The sequence below is a fragment of the Sorex fumeus genome, unplaced genomic scaffold (assembly GCF_029834395.1).
Source record: "Sorex fumeus unplaced genomic scaffold, SorFum_2.1 ptg000024l, whole genome shotgun sequence".
NCBI classification, from domain to species: domain Eukaryota; kingdom Metazoa; phylum Chordata; class Mammalia; order Eulipotyphla; family Soricidae; genus Sorex; species Sorex fumeus.
The window spans coordinates 56,228,134-56,250,434 of NW_026606081.1; the positions used below are offsets into that span (position 1 = coordinate 56,228,134).

At 59.3% G+C, this 22,301-nt stretch overlaps 1 protein-coding gene across 4 annotated transcripts in view; it reads left to right on the plus strand.

Annotated features, from left to right (window-relative positions):
* AKAP13 (A-kinase anchoring protein 13) overlaps positions 1-21,372 on the plus strand; it is a 76,260-nt gene extending 54,888 nt beyond the window's left edge. For 3 of the 4 annotated variants that reach the window (XM_056113799.1, XM_056113801.1, XM_056113802.1), the window contains 20 exons: positions 3,604-3,778; positions 5,811-5,878; positions 6,896-6,959; positions 8,631-8,766; positions 9,400-9,512; positions 9,717-9,863; positions 10,440-10,690; positions 12,006-12,131; positions 12,211-12,328; positions 12,773-13,021; positions 14,911-14,987; positions 15,483-15,664; positions 15,776-15,858; positions 16,009-16,191; positions 16,943-17,104; positions 17,266-17,336; positions 17,793-17,837; positions 19,437-19,487; positions 19,634-20,471; positions 20,675-21,372. In XM_056113799.1, the coding sequence (XP_055969774.1) occupies positions 3,604-3,778; positions 5,811-5,878; positions 6,896-6,959; positions 8,631-8,766; positions 9,400-9,512; positions 9,717-9,863; positions 10,440-10,690; positions 12,006-12,131; positions 12,211-12,328; positions 12,773-13,021; positions 14,911-14,987; positions 15,483-15,664; positions 15,776-15,858; positions 16,009-16,191; positions 16,943-17,104; positions 17,266-17,336; positions 17,793-17,837; positions 19,437-19,487; positions 19,634-20,471; positions 20,675-20,724 (3,189 nt within the window). In that variant the 3' untranslated portion in view covers positions 20,725-21,372. Of the gene's footprint in view, positions 1-3,603; positions 3,779-5,810; positions 5,879-6,892; positions 6,960-8,630; positions 8,767-9,399; positions 9,513-9,716; positions 9,864-10,439; positions 10,691-12,005; positions 12,132-12,210; positions 12,329-12,772; positions 13,022-14,910; positions 14,988-15,482; positions 15,665-15,775; positions 15,859-16,008; positions 16,192-16,942; positions 17,105-17,265; positions 17,337-17,792; positions 17,838-19,436; positions 19,488-19,633; positions 20,472-20,674 lie in introns of all 4 variants that reach the window. The other variant, XM_056113800.1, reaches the window with a different exon arrangement.
* Positions 21,373-22,301: the final 929 nt, after the last annotated feature.

Genomic DNA, 22,301 nt, shown 5'->3' on the forward strand with positions numbered 1-22,301 from the left:
GGGACAAGGAGTTTTGGATGGAACTGGACCCCAGTTCTGACAAAGGGCCCTGCTGGCCCTTTTTAGTTTCCAGGGGCCGTTGGGCTTCAGAAGTGGAGATGGTCACGGCAGACTCATGCTCAGAGACCCTGGTGGCCTCCACTCTCTCCTCACAAATAGTTGTCATGGAGCACTGTCCTCTGCCTGGAACAGCATCACAGGACGGGCCTGCTACAGGGTAGGGAGGGGCAGAGAGGACGGGCCTGCTAGGACTAGGGGCGGGGCAGATAGGAGAAGGTAGTTTGTGCTCCAGCAGTGGCCTCATGAGAAGAGGCGACGTCACTCGCCCTCTGGTCCTCTGATCGTCCCCTTGGGCAGAGTGACAACACTCTTTTGCAATCGGACTGGTTCCTCTTTCAGATGTGGTTTCAGGACTCGGGCTTTCGGTGCCTGTGTGGTGGCCTCAATGCCCCTTGCAGTGTGGCCTCATGCCTCCACAGTGTTCTCTGAGAGGCCCTGCCTGGCACACTATGGGGGCATTCCGAGCTTAGCAGCTGCTCAGTAAGGTTGTCCTTAAACCTCCTTTAGAACGAGCAGCGTTTGTCAGCGTGGTTCGAGACGGTAAGCAGCAGGGAAGCAGGTGGTGCGTCGCCATGACTTAGCATCCCCCCTCGTTGCCGGCACCATGGGCCGGCGCTCCGCCAGATAGAAGGGCTTTCGCTAGACGGTAACCCCAAGTAAAGGCTCCCGTGTCTGGAGGCATTGGGCCAGTGGCAGTTTTTCTGGGGTGCTGAGTAATGTCCGTTCTTCGCAATCTGAAAGGCAGTGCTGTGCGGATAGTCATATTCACTTTTTTTTCTTTCTTCTTTTCTTTTTGGGCGTTGCACACCTGGTGGTGCTTGGGGGCTACTCAGGCTTGTACTTGGGGTGACTCCCAGCAGAGTTCAAGGGGGCCAAAGCTGGGGCTGCCGCATGCACAGAGGGGCTCGGCTCATGGAGCCATCTTGCCGGTCCCCAGTACATGGTTCTTAAGTGATCAGAGGAGCCCCAGGACCTCTTGCCAGCACAAGGGTCCCCTCCCTGAGGCTGTCGCTCTGGGGCCCACATGAATATGCCTGTGTAGAAAATTAAGTACTGACCCATGCCTGTTCTTTGGAGAATTGTCTACACTGAGCTGAATTACTTGAGACTGGATTGATTTATTCTAAAGGGGGAAGAACCCAAACAGGAAGTGTAACAGGAAGACAGGCAGTTTCTGCTTTTGACTCTGAGTATCTTCTCGAGCTTGACCTGTTTCCTGCCAAGTACAGTCATCATTGGTTTGCTGTGGAGAAGTCAAACTCTGACACGCATTGTGGGGGTGTCCGTGAGGGGTGCAGTCAGCTCCCCTCCGGCCCCCACGTCACACTGGTTTTCTTTTTCCTCTCTGCAGCAGCCGAGAGGGTTTAGAAATGTCTTAGGCACATCTGTTGATGAACATATTTTGGGTGTAGGGGTTAACTTTCTGTGCCGCTGCAAACATGACACTCAACTGCCGGTTCCTGTGGTCTCTGTAGCAAAGAGCCACACTTCACCACCTGGGGGGCGGGGCTGGGGAGCGGCCGTGTCCATGAGAAAGGCCCCCCTCGTGGCCTCTGGTCGAAGACCCACAATATGCTGGCTGCTGCAGCATGCTGGGGCTTGGTGGCCAGTCTCCCATCTCTTTGCTTTCTTTTTATTAGGGGGTCTAGTGAACAGTCTTCCCTTTTGGAGTTGGTTTGGTTTCTGATTTTTGGTGGTCACTTCCCATCTGAAAGCGTAGGGTTGGAAATGTGGGCAGTCCTCCCCTTTGGTCCCTCCGGTCATTGCTCCCTTTTGACAGACGGCTCCCTTTGTAAAGTGATTCATTTCTCTCCCTTTCCCCAGCCTGTCCCCAGATCCCCAGCATAGATTTCCTCGGAAACTGCTCTCCGTGAAATGGGGGCTCCTTCTGAAGAACTCCGCTGTGCCCTTCAGTTCCTGGCCTTGAGGCATTGGCCTTCGTCCTTGCCGGACCTCCACCGGGCCGCTTGGCACCTGCCGCCCATGTAGTGGTGGGGCATTTGTGGAGTCCCGTCTGATGGGAGGGCCAGTCTGCCCGCAGCATTCAAAGGGTTAAGAGTGTCTCAAGAAAACAGGCAGCGCAGCCTCCTCCTTCCCTTTCTCAACCGTATCTGCTTCCTCCTACGGTTTGGTTTCTCTATGCCGCTGCCCTGCCTGCCGGCATGCACCCTTCCTTCTGCGGGCGCACTTCCTGGCATGGGGGTCAGTCATGTCGGTGAAATGGGGCCGGTTCCCTGACGTACCCCACATCACGGTGAGGTTCATAGGAGCAAAACATGGGGAGGTGAGTCCCGACGACCAGTGTGTCTGTGTGTGTCGTTTCGAGAAGGGCTGAGGAGACCCTTTCCTATGCTTGTGCATCGGGAGGGCACTGGAGTGTGGAAAGGTGTCAGCTGCCTTAGGCTTTTGTTTTGTTTGGGGCCACACTCGGTGGTGTTCAGGGCACACTCCTGGCTGGCCGCGGGGGACCATGTGCAGACCTGACTAGGGTCGAGCCTGGGTTGGCTGTGCGCACAGCTCCTGCTTTCCCTTGTACTCTCTCTCGGGCTCCAAGATTTTAGATTAGCTTGTTTTTGAAACCTGGGACACATGCTTTAGCTTTCTTGAGCAGAATGTCCACCACTTTTCAGCATAATGCTTTACACACAGAGAAGACTTCAACAAGATTTAATTAAAAGAAGGAAATTATTTGGGAAAAAAGTTGAGTTTTGAATATCGATTTGTATTAGTTTTACGTACGTTCGTGGTCACTGAAATGAGTTGTTTCCTGCTTTGGAAAGTGATGTTTTTCTCCCTTTTCCTCATTATTATTACTATTATTATTATTATATTTCTAAAGGATAGCAGTTCAGCTATTAGAGTATATTGTCAGGATTCTATTAACAAAAGAACTCAGCATGAATTGGTACTTGTGGATCTGAGCTGTTTCGATCTTGTAGTGGGCTGTGGGTAGGGATGCCGAAGACTTGGAACCCCTTTTGCTGTGTGACTTGCTCCAAGTCATCCTCAGTTGGTTGCAGGAGAGAAGCACTGGGCTTCAGTGCTGGCCAGACCTGACTTGCACAGGCCTGGCAGTTGTGCCTCAACTTCTTGAAGCCTCTGTTGCCCTGTGTGCGTACTGGAGATAGTGGCTAGTACCTTGTTTGGGCTAGAAAATTGCTGCTAAGAGAGTGAGCGAGGGTGTTGTCCTTGGCTGCAGGGTGGCGGAATGCTGAGCAGATGGCGCCTGTCCCACTGGGTGTGGAGTGCAGGCTAGGCATGGCCACCGTTACTTGCCTGAGGCTGAGTTTTTAAGGTCACACCAGCAGTCGTTATCAGGAAGCCAGAATTGGTGATGGCTACGGTGCCCTCCCAGGAACCAAAGTTCCCGGAAGCACAAGTCTGAAAAGGAACTCTTCACGTGGTGTCCATGACCCACGCGTGCTCTGACCCGCTGACTGTCCACAGCATTTGCCAGCCACACTTGACCAGAGCCCGCTGTGCACCCTGGTAAAGAGAAGGCCTCCAGGTCCCCAGCTGACTGTAGACTCTTTTGTGTGGCAGGAAAAGGAAAAGGAGAAAGAGAAGATTAAGGAGAAGGAGAAGGACTTGAAAGAGAAAGAGAAGGACAAGAAGATTGTCAATGGACACACTTTCAGCTCTGTCCCCACCGTGGGACCCATCAGCTGCAGCCAGTGCTCCAAGCCCTTCTCCAACAAGGAGGCCTACACCTGTGCAGGTAAGCGCCCGCCTCCTGTCAGGAGCAGACACACCCATCTGTCTCTTCCCCGACACTCGGGGCTGTACAGGTAGCAGTGTATTGGTAATCACTGAGTGTGTCGGCACAGTTAAGCTTGGCCACATTTGCATCATGCACAAGGCCCAGTGGGCGCCTTATGTATGTATAATAGCGTGGTTAGTTCCTGTGCTTAGAAATGAATGTCTCCTGGTCAGCTGGCAGCACCGGCGGCCCTCAGGCTTTGAACAAGCTACAGGAAGAACTGTGGCGCATGTGTTGGCATTTCAGTGGTTTTTGTTGCTAATTTTCCGGGTTTCGTTTCTGTTTGGGCTGGTTGCCTGGGTTGGGGTGGAGTGATCGAGTCGGGGCTTTTCCCCGTGGAGATGACTCTTCAGCCTGCCCCCGGAGGTGGCTGAGAGGATCTGCCCCGATCTGTTTCCTGCCCAGGCCTGCCTGTCGAGGCATGTACCGGCCCCGGGAGGCATCACCCCTGCCGGGAGTGGGGAGTAGAGTGTCTGCAGAGGGTCCCTACTCGTGTGAAGTCCTCTCTGGAGAGGCAGCGGGGCCAGCCTCTGAGAGCTCTCTCTCGGGTGATGGTTTCCTCTGTCTCGGTTGGCAGAGCAAGCGCCGAGTATCCAGTAGTGCCCCGAAACCCCTGGGATCCAAAGCAGAAGGCCACGCAGCGCAGGCCCGGAATCCCAGTAGGCGGAGTGCGTGCCTGTGCTTTGCCTGGGGGCCACCTTATAGTGAAAAAGCTTTTAAGTTCAAAGGGATCTTCTTCCGAGTCAGCTCTGTTCCCGTAAAGCACTGTGCAGAGCCCTTTCGGAGGCCTTTGGAGAATGAGAGCACATTGCCTCTGTCGGTCGGGAATCTTTCTAAGAGAATCAATAACTCTTTGATGTTCCTACAGCACTGTGGTATGGTCTGTGGCCTGGAACGTCAAGCTGCATTAGATTTGCTTCAGTTCTTGCCTTTTCCATAAGTGTCTATTTTGCAAAGCAGAGAGACTAGCTTCTGGCCGATGTCATGGGGACTGTGGCTTCTGAATCCCCCCAATGGCCCTGTGGGCTCAGCCCTGGTCGAGACAGGGCATTGACCAGCTGAGTGCTAGCCAGGAGGGGTCGTGAGGCTCTGCAGAGACGGCAGTACCGACGCCTGCCGTGGAGTCGCGCAGAATGGCAGCCGGCTGTGGGCCTGTTGAGAAGGTCACGATGCGAAAAGCTCTTTGCTGGTTCCCCTCGCATCTGTCGAGGGTGCTTAGGCGGTCCTGGGGGGCTCTGCCTGAGCACCTGAGCTGTGTGGCTATGGGGACCTGTGCTTCATGTGGCCCTGTGTGTGGGGGGGGTGTCTCCAGTGGCACTTGCTGTCGCCCTGCCTGAGCTCGATGGGAAGCCCCAAGAGAAGGATCCAAGTGCAGGACACGTCATTACTGTGACGTGTCCCCTGCCCCAGCCCCGCCCCAGCAGGCATCCTTGAGGGATTTTCCAGTTACTCCCTAGTGGTCCTCGAATGTAAGTTTTGTCCTTGTAGAGTGTGACTCCAGGAGGCCCCCTAGAAACTCAGAGCCCCATAGGACAGCGACGGCCATTTTCAGGTTCACCTTCGGCTTCTGTCTTCCCAGAAGTGGACATTAGTGCATGGGGAGCCACTGGAATGACCCTGGGCCAGAACAGCCTCGGTTACACTTGTGGGGAACTTGATGTGGGCAGATTTGCACCAGAGTTGGTGATCTCTTTCCTGAAAGGGGTGGTCAACCAGCTGAGGTCGGGGACCGCTGCCCTCCCTGGCCCCGCCAGCTGGGTCAGGACTCCTGGTTTGGTGACTGGCTGGCCGGCACAGGGATGGCAGACACTTCCACTTTTACTTTTGGTGTCCCCTGTGCTTCCTGCGAGAGCAGCCCCACACTTCTCATTCTGTTTATCAGAAGTGACCTCTCCCCCACCTCCCTCCCACAGGCTGGGCCTCCAGCTCCGCTCGCAACAGCGGGCCTGTGTGTTGTTCACGGGCCCCCCTGGGTTTGCTTTTCTTCTAGGTTGTGGAGCTTTGGTCCACAAAGGCTGCCGAGAAAGCCTGGCCTCCTGCGCGAAGGTCAAGATGAAGGTAGGAGGAGCTGCGGGGTCGGCCGGGCCCACTCTCGTCCTTGGCGTGGCAGAGTGCCATCTTGGGTTTTGTTTATTCTCACCGTTTAGTACTAGCTTTGAGGCCAGAGTAACCTCGAAGCTAGTTTTCTCTGAAGAGACAAGTGCCTTAAGTGTCTTAAGGGAGGGGAGTCTGAGGGGAAGTGACAGTATCTGGTTCCCTCTGTGTCCTCGTGGAGGACCCCATGGTGAGGTTGCGGTGCAAGGCGGGCACATAGTCCATCCACCCCGGCATGGGTACCTGCAGCTCCTTGGGGTGCCACCTGTGCTGGCGGGGCTGCTGCCAGGATTGTGTCTCAGCAGCCCCTTCGGGTCGTGGGGTCCCTGCTCACTGGTCGCCTCCTAGCTCACTCCCAGAGGCCCAGGCTCCTGCCCCCACCCTGGTCCTCTCCCTGGGAGGCTCTGAGGGACTGCCTCCAGGCACAGAGTTGAGGTTGGGCCAACGGAGTCTCGTGTTTTTTTTTCTTTGGTGGGGGGGGGGGGGTGGTGGCTGATGCCATTATTAAACAATCACTTCCTGTGTCAGCTTGGCTTTCTCGTGCCTGGCATCTAGAATGGGTGTCTTGCCCGGCCCTCCCCTTTGTCCTCACCACCTTCTCAGAGTCCACGTTAACATTCGCCTCTGGTGACTTCCACCAGATGCAGCTTTATTCGCACAGACTGCACTGGCATCGGCTTATTGATAGTCACGGTCTCTGGCGACACCCACTCTTACGGGGTGCGCCCTGGCCCCATGGAAGACGAATGGAGTCCCCGAGTCCCTGGACTGGGGTCTGGTATCTCAGTGCCCCACCTCTGCCCTGTCACCTGACTGGCTCCATGGGTCTCTGGGCTACCGACTCCTGAGCGCGCATCCCTGCTGGAGCTTTGAGTGGCCATGGAGGGAGGAAGCCCAGGCCGGCGGTCAGGACAGGAAGAGGTCAGATCCCGGGCTCGCGCCCTGCTTGAGAATGAGCTCATAGTTCCTGTCTTCCAGCAGCCCAGAGGGAGCCTGCAGGCCCAGGACACCTCATCACTGCCCACAGTCATCATGAGAAACAAGCGTGAGTGACTCCCACTTCTGGTTCTGCTCTGACTCTGGACTTTGGGTACCCTGGGGTCATTCGAGTCCCTGCCCGGTGGCCAGGGAGAGGGCGTGAGGAGCAAGGCCTTGCCTCAGCGCTTCGCAAAGGCCTCTAGAATCGTGTTGGCGTGAAGGCTGGGTGGGATTCCTCTTCCCCGCTCAGGTCCCAGCCCGCCTGCTCGTCCTCTCAGCCCCTTCCTGTGCGCCTTCCCATCTGCGTGCCGGGTCGGCCAGTCTGTGCTCGCCCCAGTCCCCCCATAGTGCGAAGGCCCCCGTTTCACACTGCCTGATGCTGAAGAGCGGGCAGCGGCGGGCGGAGCAGCTCTGGGGGCGTCTGATGTCTGGAATCTTGGGCCCTGCCTCAGCCCTCCAAGTCCTGCCTCAGCTCCTGCCGGAGGAGCACAGACCCTAGACCCAAGCCGCACTCCCCACCCGGCCCACGAGAGCCCCTAGGCAGGGTCCACCACAGCCCTTGGGTTACCCAATGATGGGGTCAGGCCAGGCCTTCGCCTGCCCTGTCTGTGATATGGCTCTCACCGCCCCCCCTTCCTGCCTGCGCCCCTCAGCTTTGTGCTGGCATCCCATCCTAGAGGTCTGTTTTCTGTCTCCCAGATAAAATACACCGGCCTGTCTTGTGAGTGCGCCCGGCTCTGCCCTGTGCCCTAGCTCTTCTGGTGCATGTCCTGGCGGGCAGCCGAGGGTCGGGTCTTGGGGAGAGGGCCACACAGTCGCCTGGTGGGCTGGGAGAAGCCATGGGGTCCCCAGCCCGCCCTGGGAGCCCCGCAGTTCCTGCACGCCCCCCTGGCTGGCCGCTCTCGGCTGTGTGTGCTGCGGCCTCTTCAGGGCACCTGTACTGCCTCCCTGCCTGTCCCCGGGCCTGTGCATTCTGGGATGCACGTTCTCTCCCAGCGGGCTTCCCTGTCCTCAGTCCTGTCCCCTGACCCTTGTGCCCTGGGAACCGTTGTGGCTCTAACGTGCGGTGTGTCTGCTGCTTTCCCATGCTTCCCGAGGCAACCACTCACTGCACACAGCGTTGCTTCTATAAAGTCCTGCCACACTGCACAGTGGACAGCCCCCGGGCCATTTCTGGGGGACACAGAGGCTGTGTCTCAGTAGAGCCCAGGTGCCTTAGAACAGTTCCAGGTGACCCCAGCACCGTCTCTGCAGGAGGAGTCCCAGCTGCCGTGAGCCAGGGTGGGGAGCATCTTGCTCTGCTGTGCAGATGACCACCGGGGAGCAGTCAGCTGTGTCCCCCAATCTGGCCTCAGGGACACAGGCTTTCTTTCTGGCAGCCACTTCCCAGAGCACAGTGCTTTGGTTCTCTGCACCACTCTTCCCTGGCCCTGCCCTCTGGCCACACTCCCACAGGGCGCCCACTGCCTGGTGCTCTCATGGAGTTCATTTCTATGGCCACCCCATCACAGTGTCCCGCAGGCCGGGCTTATGCTCGTGTGCCCGCACCGGCCCTTGCTCCCGAGCCCATCTGCTGGCCCTCCGGCCACTTTCCAGTCCTCCGCTCTCATGGTGTGGCTGAGGGGAAGAGAGTGGGACGCAGTCACTCGGACACGCCTGCACCCCTGACCTCGGGCCTGGGTCAGGCCCTGCCAGGGTGCAGGTGAGGCGCCAGCTGCTGTCCCTCCTTCCTTCGCAGCCCCTCAGCCCAAGGAGCGCCCCCGCTCAGCCGTCCTTCTGGCCGACGAGACCTCCGCCGCCCCCCTGTTTGCAAACCGGCGCTCCCAGCAGAGTGTCTCACTCTCCAAGAGCATCTCCATACAGAACATCGCGGGGTGAGTGCCCTGAGCCTGCAGTGCCGAGGGGGGAGGGGGCGGGGCGTCGTGCTGCCCTTCTCTGCCATGGAGTGGACCTGTGATGAGCCCCGCATGGGCAGAATACCTGTGGGGTCAGACTGAGAAGCGGCTCGAGGGGAGACCAAGGGGCTGCATCCGCTCCCCGTGACTCTTTCCATCCTGTGGGACTACAGTTTACCTTGGCTTCCTTCTGGGGCCCTCTCCAGAGGCTGTGGAGGTCTCCGCCAGCCCTGGCTTGGTGCTCACCCACTAGCACAGGCTGGTGATGGTGCTGACGGTGGAGGCAGAGCCTTGCTGCCGTCGAGGGAGCAGGCCCCTCCAATGCGGGCTTGGCCCTCCGCCCTCACACACTCAAATGCAAGGGTGCATTTTGGGGCACCTAGTGTGTCCTCAGCCAGACACTCACTCAGCAATACAGGCCACGGCTCAGCAGGGTGGACTAGGTGACCGCAGATAGGACAGCAGCTGAGGCTCCGGCCCTGCATGCAGCTGGCCGGGGACCCCTGGGAATGAACCCCGGGCATAGAGCCAGGAGTGAGCCCTGAGCCCTCTGGGTGTGGCCCCCAGTCCCCGAGAGGAGCACCCTTGACTGGATGCTGCTTTTCGTTCCAGGGTTGGCAGTGACGAGAGCATGTCGACCACATGGAAGTTCCTGTCTCACTCCACAGACTCGCTCAACAAGATCAGCAAAGTCAACGAGTCCACAGAGTCCTTGACGGACGAGGGTAAGAGGGAGGAGTCCGGCAGGCCGGACACACGTGTGTCTGCGGAATTGTGCTGCGGGCCTCTCCCAGTTCCCTACAGAGCCGGGTGGGCGTCATGACTGCAGTGTGGTTGAGAGCCCATGTGCGCGTCATGGGCCTGGGCCCAGCCGCCTCCCCTTCTCTGGCTCCCCCAGGCCTCGCTGACCTCTGTGCTCTCTCGAGTAGGGACGGACATGAATGAAGGGCAGCTGATGGGGGACTTTGAGGCTGAGTCGAAGCTGCTGGAGGCAGAGTCCTGGAGTCGCACCGTGGACAGCAAGTTTCTGAAGCAGCAGAAGAAGGAGGTGGTGAAGCGGCAGGAAGTGATTTATGGTGCGGGTCTCCGTGTGCTTACCATGCCGTGCATCACACGCACCCATGCTGTGCTCAGCATCCCCCACTGGGCATTCGTGGGCTCTGGAAAGTCCATTTTCAAGCGTGAAGCATCTCAGAGATGCTCTGTAAGGACGGAGTGTAACATGTTCCCATGTGCCGTGCTGGGCCCTCCCCATTCTCTGGGGGGGTGCTTTGTCCCCCACCTCTCCCTCCGTCCCTCTGGAGAAGTCTGTGTCCTGACCCCTGGTGACAGGATTCCTGAAAGCTGTTGCGGGTGGGCTGCGGCAACACACCCCAAGACAACACTCCGGGCACGGTTCGGCTAGCTCCTCAGCGCCTCTGGACGCAGGGCTAAACACGCGTATGGCGTGTTGTCTCCAGCCATGGGTGGCACGGGCGTCAGGAAAGGGGAGGCCCGGGCATCTGTTCTGTTGGCCCTGGTGACGGCATCCATTGTGCCCGTCTGCAGAGACCAGTGACCCCGAGAGGGAAGAGTGACCATCAGCGTCCGCACAGGCTGCTGCTGGGGGTGCTGGGGAGGGGTGGCTGGTCACGGGTCCGTCTCTCCCCCAGAGCTGATGCAGACAGAGCTGCACCACCTCCGCACGCTGAAGATCATGAGCGACGTGTACAGCCGCGGCATGATGACGGAGCTGCTGTTCGAGCAGCAGACGGTGGACCAGCTCTTTCCCTGCCTGGACGAGCTCCTCAGCATCCACAGCCAGTTTCTGCAACGCATCTTGGAGCGCAGGAAGGAGTCGCTGGTGGACAGAAGCGACAGGAACTTCCTCATCAGGAGAATGGGGGACGTGCTGGTCAATCAGGCGAGTGGCGTCAGATGTCCCTTGGGCGCTCAGAAGCCGATGGCTCCCCCCGACCCCCCCACCCCTCCCAGCCTTGCTGCTTCCGCTTCTGTGCGAGTCGGTTTGAACTTCTCTACAGCACATCAGTATTTACGTTTGGGCGACATCTGGTGGTACTCAGGACTTAATCCTGGCTCTGTGCTCAGTGGTCACTCTGGCAAGTTCAGGGTGATAGGATAGGGTATAGGATGCCAGAGATTGAACCCCGGGTCAGCTTCGTATTTTCTGACCCCTCTGTCTGCTTTGTAAACAGTGCACCGTGGCTTCACTGACACAGGAGCTATACGTTCCACGAGCCACCATTGAAAGTGCACCGTTCAGAGGTTTGCAGTGTATCTGCATAGTCCTACAGCTCTAAGAACATTTCATTAGCCCTCTAACTACCCAGCCTCCCTCGGCAACCACTATTCTACCTCTGCCCGTTTGGTCTGGCCGCTCTGTACATGTGAATGAGACAGTGGGAGCCTTTGAGCCCCTCTGACGTGCACACCTCTGCACAGGGGGTGCTCTGACTTACACACAGGCTCTCTGACACACTCACACGGGCTCTGACATGCTCACACGGGCTCTCTGACATGCAGACGGGCTTTCTGGTGCTCACACAGGCTCTCACATGCATATGGGTTTTCTGACACACTTACACAGGTCCTCTGACACTCACACGGACTTTCTGACATGCTCACAAAAACTTTGATACACTTACATGGGCTCTCTGACATGCTCACGTGGGCTCTGACATGCTCACATGGGCTCTCTGACACGCGCACATGGGTTTTCTGACATGCACATAGGTTCTCTGACACATGGACTTTCTGATATGCTCACGTGGGACTCTGACTTGTGCTCATGGGCTCTCTGACATGCTCACATGAGCTCTTTGACACGCTCATAGACTCTTGACACGCTCACACGGGCTCTCTGACACTCGCACACTGGCTCTGACACGCACACAGGCTCTCTGACATACTCACACAGGTCCTCTCACAGTCACACAGACTTTCTGACATGCTCACGTGGACTCTGACACACACAGGCTCTCTGACATGTGCACACAGGCTCTGACACCCTCACATGGGCTCTCTAACACATTCACACGGGCTCTCTGACACACGCACAGGGCTGCGCGTGAGGCTCAGAGTCCAGGCCAGGGCTGTTTCCATCATGGCTGCCTGCACCATTGAACTCCTTCAAGGGACCCAGGGGACTTTACAAATAGACGAAGACGTTATCCAAACAGGAACGTGAGCTTAGGGCCTAACTGCGGCTCTCTCTCCAGTTTTCCGGGGAGAACGCAGAGCGCCTGAAGAAGACGTACGGCAAGTTCTGTGGGCAGCACAACCAGTCCGTCAGCTACTTCAAGGACCTCTACACCAGGGACAAGCGCTTCCAGGCCTTTGTGAAGGTACTTCTGGAGCTGCCGGCGCCCCCAGCCTGCACCTTGGTCCCCTAACGCCTCTGACCATGCCTTCCCTCCCTTGCAGAAGAAGATGAGCAGTTCCGTGGTGCGGCGGCTTGGAATCCCAGAGTGCATATTGCTTGTCACACAACGGATCACCAAGTACCCGGTGTTGTTTCAGAGAATTCTGCAGTGTACCAAAGGTGAGTCTCCCCTTCCCCTGTCAGGGGACCCTGGTTAGTTGAAAAGGGATCCTGGTTTGATCCTTGAAATCATTTTCTTGAATGAAACCTTGAGGCGTTGTGTAGACTGGGGCTAGGCTGGGTGTGAGGGGCCGCATCGTGAGCTGTCAGATGCCTGGGCCATGGGGTGAGAACAGCCTCCCTCTTTGCACTGGCCATCCCAGTATCCCCATCGGTCAGCCCCCTGAGCAGTTCAGGTGAAGCCCAGAACCTTGTCAACAGTAAGTTCCTGTCCACCGTTCTGGGCCTGCCCACTCCCCTTGGCTGTGGAGTGGGGCGTGTACCTGCGTGCTGTCCACGTCACTGAGTGTCCAGTGCTGTCAGCGAGAGGGGTGGCCTGGAACTGGGCGGGGCCCCCTTCCTCCCCTGCTCTGGGACCAGGCCCACTTGCGCTTCCCTTCCCAGACAACGACGCGGAGCAGGAAGAGGTGGCCCAGTCCCTGGGCCTGGTCAAGGATGTGATTGGAGCCGTGGACAGCAAAGTAGCGAGTTACGAGAAGAAGGTCCGACTCAACGAGATCTACATGAAGACAGATAGCAAGTCGATCATGAGGATGAAGAGTGGCCAGATGTTGGCCAAGGAGGACCTGAAGCGGAAGAAGTTGGTGCGGGACGGGAGTGTGTTTCTGAAGAGCGCGGCCGGGAGGCTGAAAGGTGAAGTTCCACCCCGGGGTGCGGCGGGTGGGCACCTTGGGAGCATGACCAGGGACCCCAGTGTCCCCACTTGTGTAATCTCACACAAAGTGGGGGGGGGGGCACGGCACTCACAGCGGCGGTGGCTCTATCTCTCCCGCTGCCCGCGTTCAGTAGTCTCACCCTTCTCCGCCCCGGGGAGGTCGATGGCGATGGTCAGGCGGAGGAAGGAACGAGGGCCAGGCTGGTTGGTATTAGTAGCAGTTTATTTCATTCCTCTCTCCATCTACACCAGTCTCTCTTGTCTGTCTCTGCTTCTGTCTCTGCTCTTTGTCTCTCCCTCCTCCCCCATGCTACTTCATTCTCCTCCATCCCCCTTCATCCTCCTTCTCTGGAGTCTGGGTTCTCATCTCTCTCCACCCCAGCCCACTCCTCCAGTCTAGTTAAATCCACTTTCCATGAGGAATTGGGGAAACAGTTACACATAGGTGCGGTCACAATCAATAGGGGTAGAAATCTTAGCCTCGGGGAAGGCCGCTCCTAGGACAGATCCTTCCTCAGCAGGAGGACCCACCCTAGAGCGGAATCCCAAGGGTGTGTCTCTCCTCTCCTTGTTGACAAGCATATAAGAATATATAATATAAACCATTTTGTATGGATACAGTAAGAACTATCTTAAACTTATAGAATTGCTCTCCTAGGGCCATCTCGATCTCAAGCTACAGTGCTCAGGCCAGATGGTCTTTCCCACCCCTAGCAGGATCCTAGTCTCGTCGTTACCTTTGGATCATGACAGCATTTGTCTATGATGAAACTCTTAACTTATAGTTAAGAATCATGGCACTTTGGCCTGGCCCATTTTGCTGCCAGGGTAGCTCACCGCTTGCCCTGGGTCCATTCAGTCCCTCGTCGGGACTCTGCTTTTGGGGTGTTAGGAACTAAGGGCAACTGAGGCTTAAGTCGAGAAAGCAGATGCCCGGGAGTGAATAATATTCAAAGCCAATCAAATCCTAAGTTACAAAACATAATGTTAACGGTCTTCCTGTATCTATACAAAAAGGATATTACTTTAAGGTAAACTGTTCATAAGGCATAAGGAGAGGAGAAAGGCAATATTTCACTCATACATATAAAATCATAGATTTCTGGGAAACTGATCTTACAAACTAACAAAGTCTGATTAAGGGGAAAGCTGATTAACTGGGTGGGAAGGAGAGCATAGGGAAGACTGTTTACAGATAAACACAATGGAAGTGGAAGTGCCTCGGAGCACTGTGATGGGTGTAACCAGATTGATGGGTGTAACCAGGTAAACCTAAGCTTCTTGTACTCCAACACCACCGATCGGAAAGTAAACCTTAAGGTCCCGGGCAGTTAAAACTTGCATCTCCGAGCTTTGCGGGGAAGGGTGGGCTGCTGAGTGTTGTCAGAGGAAACATGCCCTTGAGGGAGGGGCATACGGGATGATGGTGCAGGGCCTGCTCTGCTCTGTCCCACACACCTCAGATCAGGCTCCTATGTGCGGCTCTCTCTGGGCTTCCCCTGAGGGGGGCAGGAGGGAGAGGAAAAGGAGAAGGAAGAAGAGGCGGTGGCCTGGAGGAGGAGGAGGAAGAGGAGAAGGAGGAGGAGGCGGGAGGTGGTCTTCTTTCCCTAGCTGCTGTGCACGGGGTGCTGCTCTGGTTTGGGGGTGCAGGGTCTCCTTGGACTTGGGCTCTGCTGTGCTCCCTCCGGCAGTTCTTAGTGCTCTGCGGTCCCACCCCCAGTGCTGTGGTGGGAGCTGGGCAAAGTGCCTGTCTGAGACTCCCCTGCCTCCACACCCTGCGACCCGACAGGAGCCCGTAGGGGGCGGCTGCCATGGGTGTGGCCGAGGGTCTTCTGGGAAAGCTCTGACCGTCCCCTTCACCCTCCAGAGGTCCAGGCAGTCCTGCTCTCGGACATTCTGGTTTTCCTTCAAGAGAAAGACCAGAAGTACGTCTTTGCCTCGCTGGTAAGCCGGGCCCTGTTTGCGCCAGTGTGGGCAGTGGGCAGGGTGGGCGTGGTGAGCTTTTCCTCAGCTCAGAGCCCCTTGGAGCACCTTCGGCATTTGTCATGAAGCTGCTGTGGCACTAGGCTCGCATGCGTGCTTGGCTAGTGCCTGACGCTGGTCTAGAGCGGTGTGAAGAACCACCCAGAAACCCGGGGTCATGTGGAGCCCTTGAGTAGATTTGTGGTGGCCAGCAGGGCAACAAGAGCATTTCCTGTCCTCTGGCCGCCTTGATGGTTAGGCACAGAGAGCCCGTCTGCCTCAAATCCCGCATCCCCACCCCACCCCAGGTAGAACCCCTGGAACCCAGATCCTTGCCCCCCCAGAGTCAGGGCCCTGAGGCACACCAGATCCCAGGCCCCCAGACTTAGGGCCCTGGGGCACACCAGATCTCGGCCCCCCAGGGTTGGGGCCCCGGGCACACATCATATGGGCCGCCCTCCCCTCTCCTTTTCCCAGGACCAGAAGTCGACAGTGATTTCGTTAAAGAAGCTGATTGTCAGAGAAGTGGCCCACGAGGAGAAAGGGCTGTTTCTGATCAGCATGGGGGGGAAGGACCCAGAGATGGTAGAGGTGCACGCCAGCTCCAAGGAGGAGCGCAACAGCTGGATCCAGAGCATTCAGGACACGATCAACACCCTGTGAGTCTGCCCAGCCCCGCCCCCCCCCCCCCCCCCCCGCCCCAGACCGGCCCCAGGGGATTCCTCACCCCCCGCCCCCCCAAGGGAAGGGCTGACTATGTGGTGTCCCAGGAACAGGGATGAGGATGAGGGCGTTCCGAGCGAGAGTGAGGAAGAGAAGAGGCTGCTGGACACCAGAGCCCGCGAGCTGAAAGGTGAGGCTGCAGGCGTGGGCTGTGCTGTGCTGCAGGACAGGGCGTCGGGGTGGGGGGGGAGCAGTGGGGGACAGTGGGACCCAGAGGTGCTGACATTGAGAAGCTGCGTGTCGGCTCAGTACCCCGCTCCTTCCTCCCTGTGCCCTGCAGAGCAGCTGCAGCAGAAGGACCAGCAGATTCTGCTCTTGCTGGAGGAGAAGGAGATGATCTTCCGGGACATGGCGCTGCCGGAGGACAGCCCCCCGGGCCCCGGCCCCCGCACCCCCCTCTTCCGCTCCAACACGGAGGAGGCGCTCCGAGGAGCCCCGCTGATGAAGAGTGCCATCAGCGAAGGTGACTGGCCGTGCGCCCTCCTCCCTAGGAGGGGACAGTGTCCGCCGTGCCCTCCTGTGTCTCGGGCAGCCGCACACAGGTCATTTCCTCCCTGGTGGTGGGACACAGCCCCCAGAATGGAACCCCAGGTGTTCACTTCAGTGTGTGCCACCTGAGAAGCACCAGCCCAGGCCAGGTCGTCAAACCGCCCCCTCTGGCCTGCCCTCCTCAGAGCTCCCATCTGGGGCCCAGCTGCTCCCGCCTCCTGTGTCTGCTCAGGTGCCCCTGCACCAGCCCCTCCTTTTACGGGGGTTTGTCTTGGAGGCAGCTCAGAGTTGGGTTGTTCCTGGTAGTTTTTCTTCTGTCTTCCCTTCAGAGAGGCAGACGGAGTCCGCGGCTTGAACGGCCTGGCGCTTCCCTGCCCTCCTGTCAAGCCTGTTTCTGGGGCCTGTCGCTATTCCCGCTCCCAGGGACTCGCTGTCCTGGAGTGATTCTGTCTAGAGTGTGGCTGCTCCCAGCTGCCTTCCCGCTCCACCTGCCCTTGCCGCCTGCACACCCCACTCTCCGGCTCTCCTGTTGGGGCGTGGTGCCGGAGAGGGGCTCCCTCGTCTGAGGTCTGAGAACGCAGATGCTCGGGCTCCTGGCCCCCTCCTGGCCCCCTCTTCCGAGAAGCCGCTGCTTCCCTGGTTACCTGCTATCGGGGTGCCCCAGGGCTTCTGCCCCCTCTGCTGTCCTCAGAGGGAAGTCACCGTTTCCTGTCTCCTTTTCCCAGTGGAGGCCCTTCAGAGCCTGGTGAGCGGGAGCCTGGGTGGCTCCCTGGGACCAGCGGTCAGCAGCCCCGTGGAGCAGGATGGTGCGGTGGGCCCCGTGTCTCTGCCCAGGAGAGCAGAGACGTTCGGTGGCTTCGACAGCCATCAGATGAGCGCGTGTAAAGGTGAGCAGGTGCCCGGGGCGCGGGCACACTTGCTTGACCTCTGGGCTCGACCCCGGTGGCTTCCTGTCCTGCGGGCTCCCTGGGGGTGGGCACTCTGGGCCCCCTGAAACTGTGTGCTGTGGCCTTTCTTGGGTAACACTTAGAAAACAATGTTTGTGCAGGAGGTGAGAAGGACGAGGGGGAAGATGGCCAGGATCTCAGGAGGACAGAGTCGGACAGTGGCCTGAAGAAGGTTCGTGCCCAGCACCCTGACTCCTGCGGGTCTGTGCTTCTCCTGCTGCGGGCAGGTGGAGGGGCGCTGTGCTGCCCACGCCGTCCCCTCCGCCAGGCCCTCGAGCAGCCCAGTCCCCCCTCCCTCCCCACCCACAAGAAAGCAGCTTCACCTCAAGGTTTTGGCGAACGGGGCCTCTTCAGAGCAGCGTGTGGCCCGGTGCTGTGGCCGGGTGTCCAGTGCTTGGAGAAGCCCAGAGCTCCGTCCACATCTGTGGGGCCTGATCTCGGGACCGTGTGCCTTTGAGGCATGCGCTCCACTCCTGTTCTCGCCCCAGACTTCGGGGGCATTTCTCTTTTTCTTTAAATGGATTTGATGGACTTCTGTTGGTCTGTAGGTCTCTGGAACTTTGTGGGGGAGGACAGTGTCGCCCCTCTCTGTGTGTGCTCACTTTGACGCTGGCTTCCTGTTTGCTAGGGTGGAAACGCTAACCTGGTGTTCATGCTGAAGAGAAACAGTGAGGTAAGGGGCGGTGCTTTTGCACCACTGCCGCCCTGCTCGGCCGCGCCCGTCTCCCCTGCCCTTCTGTGCCTGCACCCCCCGGGATATGAATGGTGTCCCCAAAGGCGAGTGACCGTGTATCCCAGCCCCCAGAGAAACCTAGAAAGGAGCCTCTGTTGGAGAGGCCGCGGGCCGTGGGAACAGACGCTGGACGTGCTCCCGCTGGCCAGCAGGGAAGGTGGGCAGGCACGCTGCTAAGGGCTGACTGTGTCCCGGTGCTGGTGGCCTGGCACCTGCCCCTGGCGTTCTGCTGCTGCTGGTCTGGAGACAGACACTGGCCAGCCTGGTGCTGGCCGCCAGCCCGCGCTCTCGCTCATATCGCCCACTCTAGCCGCTCCTCATGTGGACCCCTGCTTCGCCCTCACTTCCCCGCTGCCCTCCGGGAGGGCTGCCCAGGCTCCCGCCCTCTCTACACTTTGGGCTGCTGTGGGATTTGGGACTCGGCCGGGGCACCAGTAGGGTCTTCAGTGCACATCCCCACACTCATGAGGCCTGTGCCCAACTGGCCCAACTGGCCTCATCCCCAACATCCCCACCCCCCGGATATTGTTATTATTACTATTATTATTGTTGTTATTTGCTTATTTGGGGGCCATGCCTGGCAGTGCCCAGGGCTTGCTCCAGGTTGTGCTCAGGGCGCACGCTCCTGGTGGTGCTCAGGGCTCAAGGGTCCACGCAGCACGGCAGCGCCTTAATCACTGGCCCCTGAATTATATTATCCTGGAATATTCTTTTTAAATTCGTGTTGTATTGATTTGATAAGTTCAGAGAGCCTCCGTTTTGTCGTTTACTTGATTTCAGTGAGGTTGAAACCTTTTTAATGGTTCGGTAGTCGGGCATTTGTATATCTTTGGTAAATTGCTTGTGTTCTTTTTTGTTTTTTGTTTTTTTGTGGGGACACACCTGACAGTGCTTGGCGGGGACCATGTGGTGACAGGCTGGAACCCGGGACCGCCACGTGCCTGGCACGCGCCTTCAGCGCTCTCTCCAGCCACACGCTTAGTTTTCCCTGCGTGTTCCTCTACTTCTTACTCGTCTGTGTGAGACTTGCTTTGACTTTGCTTTTGGGCCCCACACAGCTCGGTGCTTGGGAGCCGCTGCTGGTTCGGTGCTGGGGGTAGCTTCCAAGCGACCCTGCAGGGACCATCTGGTGCCAGGTGCAGACCAGGTCCCTTAGCCCAGCGCCCCACTTTTATGAGGGTGAGAGTTGGACTTTTGGTGGGCGGTTGTTTTCATTGATTCTGCCTGAAGATCTAAAAATGATTCAAAAAGAACATTGAACCTGGGGTCCATTCGCGTGGTCCTCTCTTCCCCAGCCCTCGTCTCTGCCAAGCCCGCTGACTTACGGTGGTTTCCGGGCCTCACCTTGCTGTTGGTGGGGTCCCCTCCTAGGGGTGGATGGGGTCTGGCCTCCAGCGTCCCCGCGTGCCGCTGTGGCGGCTTGTCTGGGGCCTGGCTCTGCTCTTGGTGCCATGCGGGGGCTTGTCCCCTCAGGCCACAGCCAGAGTGGGGGTCCCGACCACGGCCTCAGCTGACCACCCTCTCATCCCCGCTCTGCAGCAGGTGGTCCAGAGTGTCGCCCATCTCCACGAGCTGCTCAGCTCCCTGCAGGTAGGCACGCCCTCCCTCCTGGGTGGCGAGGGAGCACGGGGCGGAGAGGGGGCCTGGGGCCCGAGTCCCCTCCGTCTCTGGCGGGCCCCCTTCCCGCACCTCCCAGGGGCTGCCCTGCAGCACGGCCGACGCCCGCCTCTCCCCAGGGGGTGGTGCTGCAGCAGGACAGCTACATCGAGGACCAGAGGCTGCTGCTGAGCGAGCGGGTGCCCGCGCGGCACCCCACGCGGCCCAGCTCGCTGGCGGAGCAGGAGAAGCAGCGCAGCCTGGAGAAGCAGCGGCAGGAGCTGGCGGAGCTGCAGCGGCAGCAGGCGCAGCACCTGGACGAGCAGCGGCGGCGCGAGCGGCAGTGGGACGCCCGGGAGCGGGAGCTGCAGGAGCGGGAGGCGCGGCTGGCGCAGCGGGAGGACGAGGTGCGGCGCGGCCAGCGGGACCTGGAGCGCGAACGGGAGGCGCTGCAGCAGCGCCGTGGGGCCTACCAGGCCGAGCTGGAGCGGCTCCGGGCCGCGCAGAAGCAGCTGGAGCGCGAGCAGGAGCAGCTGAGGCGGGACACGGAACGCCTGGGACAGGTGCGCGGGGCCGGGGGTGGGGCGGCAGTGAGGGCCGTCCTGGTTCGGAGGCCCCGACGGCCGCTGACCCCCGCCTGCCCCACACAGGGCTCCCACTCGCACGCCAAGCTGCTGAGGATCCCGTCCTTCCTGCCCAACCCCGAGGAGCCCCCGCCGCCCTCCACACCGCCTGTAGCCAAGTCAGGCTCCCCGGACTCGGACCTCCCGGTGTCCCCCAAGAGGAATAGCCTCTCGCGGACACACAAGGACAAAGGGCCTTTCCACCTCCTGAGCTCTGCCAGCCAGACACACCGGCAGCCGGAGGGGCAGAGCCCCGCGCCAGCGGCCAGCTCCACGCGCCTCTTCGGCCTGGCCAAGACAAAGGACAAGAAGAAGGAGAAGAAGAAAGGCAGAGGCAACCGCGCTCAGTCCACTGGTGAGTGTCCCCCAGGGTCAAGGCCCCCGAGCCCGGGTGACCCCCACCTCCACCTTGCCTTGGCCGTGGGGCCCCCCAGGCCTGAGCCCCAGTGCTCTGGACTGGGCAGTAGAGCCAGTAGCGGGGACTGCTCAGGACCGGTGGGAACGGGGGGGCTGCCGGACACTCTGCCTGTCCTGGATTTCCTGTCTGGCCCTTTGCAGATGGCCCCGTGGCCGACGAGGCAGCGGAGGGTGAGGAGATCTTCTGCTGAGCTCCAGGAGCCCTGCCTGCCCGTGCCCGCCCTGCACGCCGTTGCCCGGGACCCAGCCTGGCATCACACGTCCGGGAAGGCGGGCCAGGGTCTTGGCTCGAAGAGGTTCCCGGTGAGGGCCGACATAGACTGCTCTAACTGGGGGGGACGGAAGCAAAGGCCCAGCGCTCGGCCATCTCCAGGCACTGCCAGTGACCCGCCTGCAGACACCGGGCAGACAGTGCCCACAGCCCTCCAGGCCAGGCCCTGTGCCCCTTCCCTCCCTTGGCACCTGGTCCCTTTAGGAGGGTGCTCGGTGGAGAACGTGTAGCCCGGTGAGCCCGCCTACCCGGGGGTGCCTCTTTTCCCTGTGGTGTGACACTTTTTGGTTGTCGCTGGCCACTGGGAAGTGACCGCAGCCTCCTGGCAGAGATCCTGACCCGGCCCATGGTGCCTGCCATGCTGACCCAAAGTGCTCCTGGCCAGGCCCGTGGCAGAACCCGGCTTCTAGAAGACTCTTTCAATCGGAAGGTCTCTTGTTATTACTTGTGCTCTGTCCAGGGCCACTGCCAGCACCCCTCTGCCCACCCACTCCTTTCTCCGCTGTGCGTCCTTGGTTGGCTCGAGGCCTGGACCCAGCTGGTCTGTGCAGGACAGGCCAGGGCACTTGTGTTCCTCCCCCAGGGAAGAGCCTGGAACTTTCTGTGCTTTAAATGTGACCTTTGGTTCCTGCTTTTCTGCCCTCACCAGCATGGATCTTTGAAGGTTCTTTTTAGACACAGAAAAGATCTACCCCCTGGTGCTTTGAAGGGCTGCAAGCTGGCCTTGCAGACAGAGACGTGCCCTGGTCTATTCGAGGTCTGGTTTCGTTGTTACCTTAGACTATTTATTGTGTGTGTGTATGTGTGTGTGTGTGTGTGTGTGTGTGTGTGCGCGCGCGCGCGGGCACTACTCCAGAGTGGACACGCTGCCCAGGGTTCTCCACCCCCAGTGCCATGCAGTGTGGGCAGCAGGAGACTGCGGAAGGTGCCCCTCCGGCTTGGGAGCGAAGAGTGCACCCCGGCGCTGCACTTGCCACGTGGGATTTGTGCCCTTCAGAACAAAGCCAGGGGGGCTGGAGGTGGGGCCCTGCTCCCCTGGCCCACTTGGATCCCCAGCCTCCGCCTCCTGCTGTGGGCTGGAACCAGCACTGATGCTGCTCTGGTTTGTTGAAGAAAGTGAGGTCCTCTCCACTCTTACCCTATAAGTTAAACTGTGGTCAGGGAATCGGAAGGTGTCTCTGAGACCCGTGTTCCCGCAGTGAGGCCGGGGCCACCTGCTCTGGAGACGTGGGGGCCGTTCTGCAAACCCAGGGGGATCTGGGCACCACCCCACAGGGCCCCCATGTTAGGAAGCCGCACCTCCAGCAAGCTCCGGTTCTGGGACAGAGCGAACCCTGGAGGTCACCCGTCAAGGGCTCTGCACCCTGGGTGGGAGGTGTACTTTCTCTGACCGCTTGGAGACAGTCACTGGTGGGTTGGCGGCTGCTGCTCTGAATGGTGGCAGGGGTGCCACGCTTCCCTGAGAACCCCTACCGGCCGGTCCCACAAGTCCCTGAT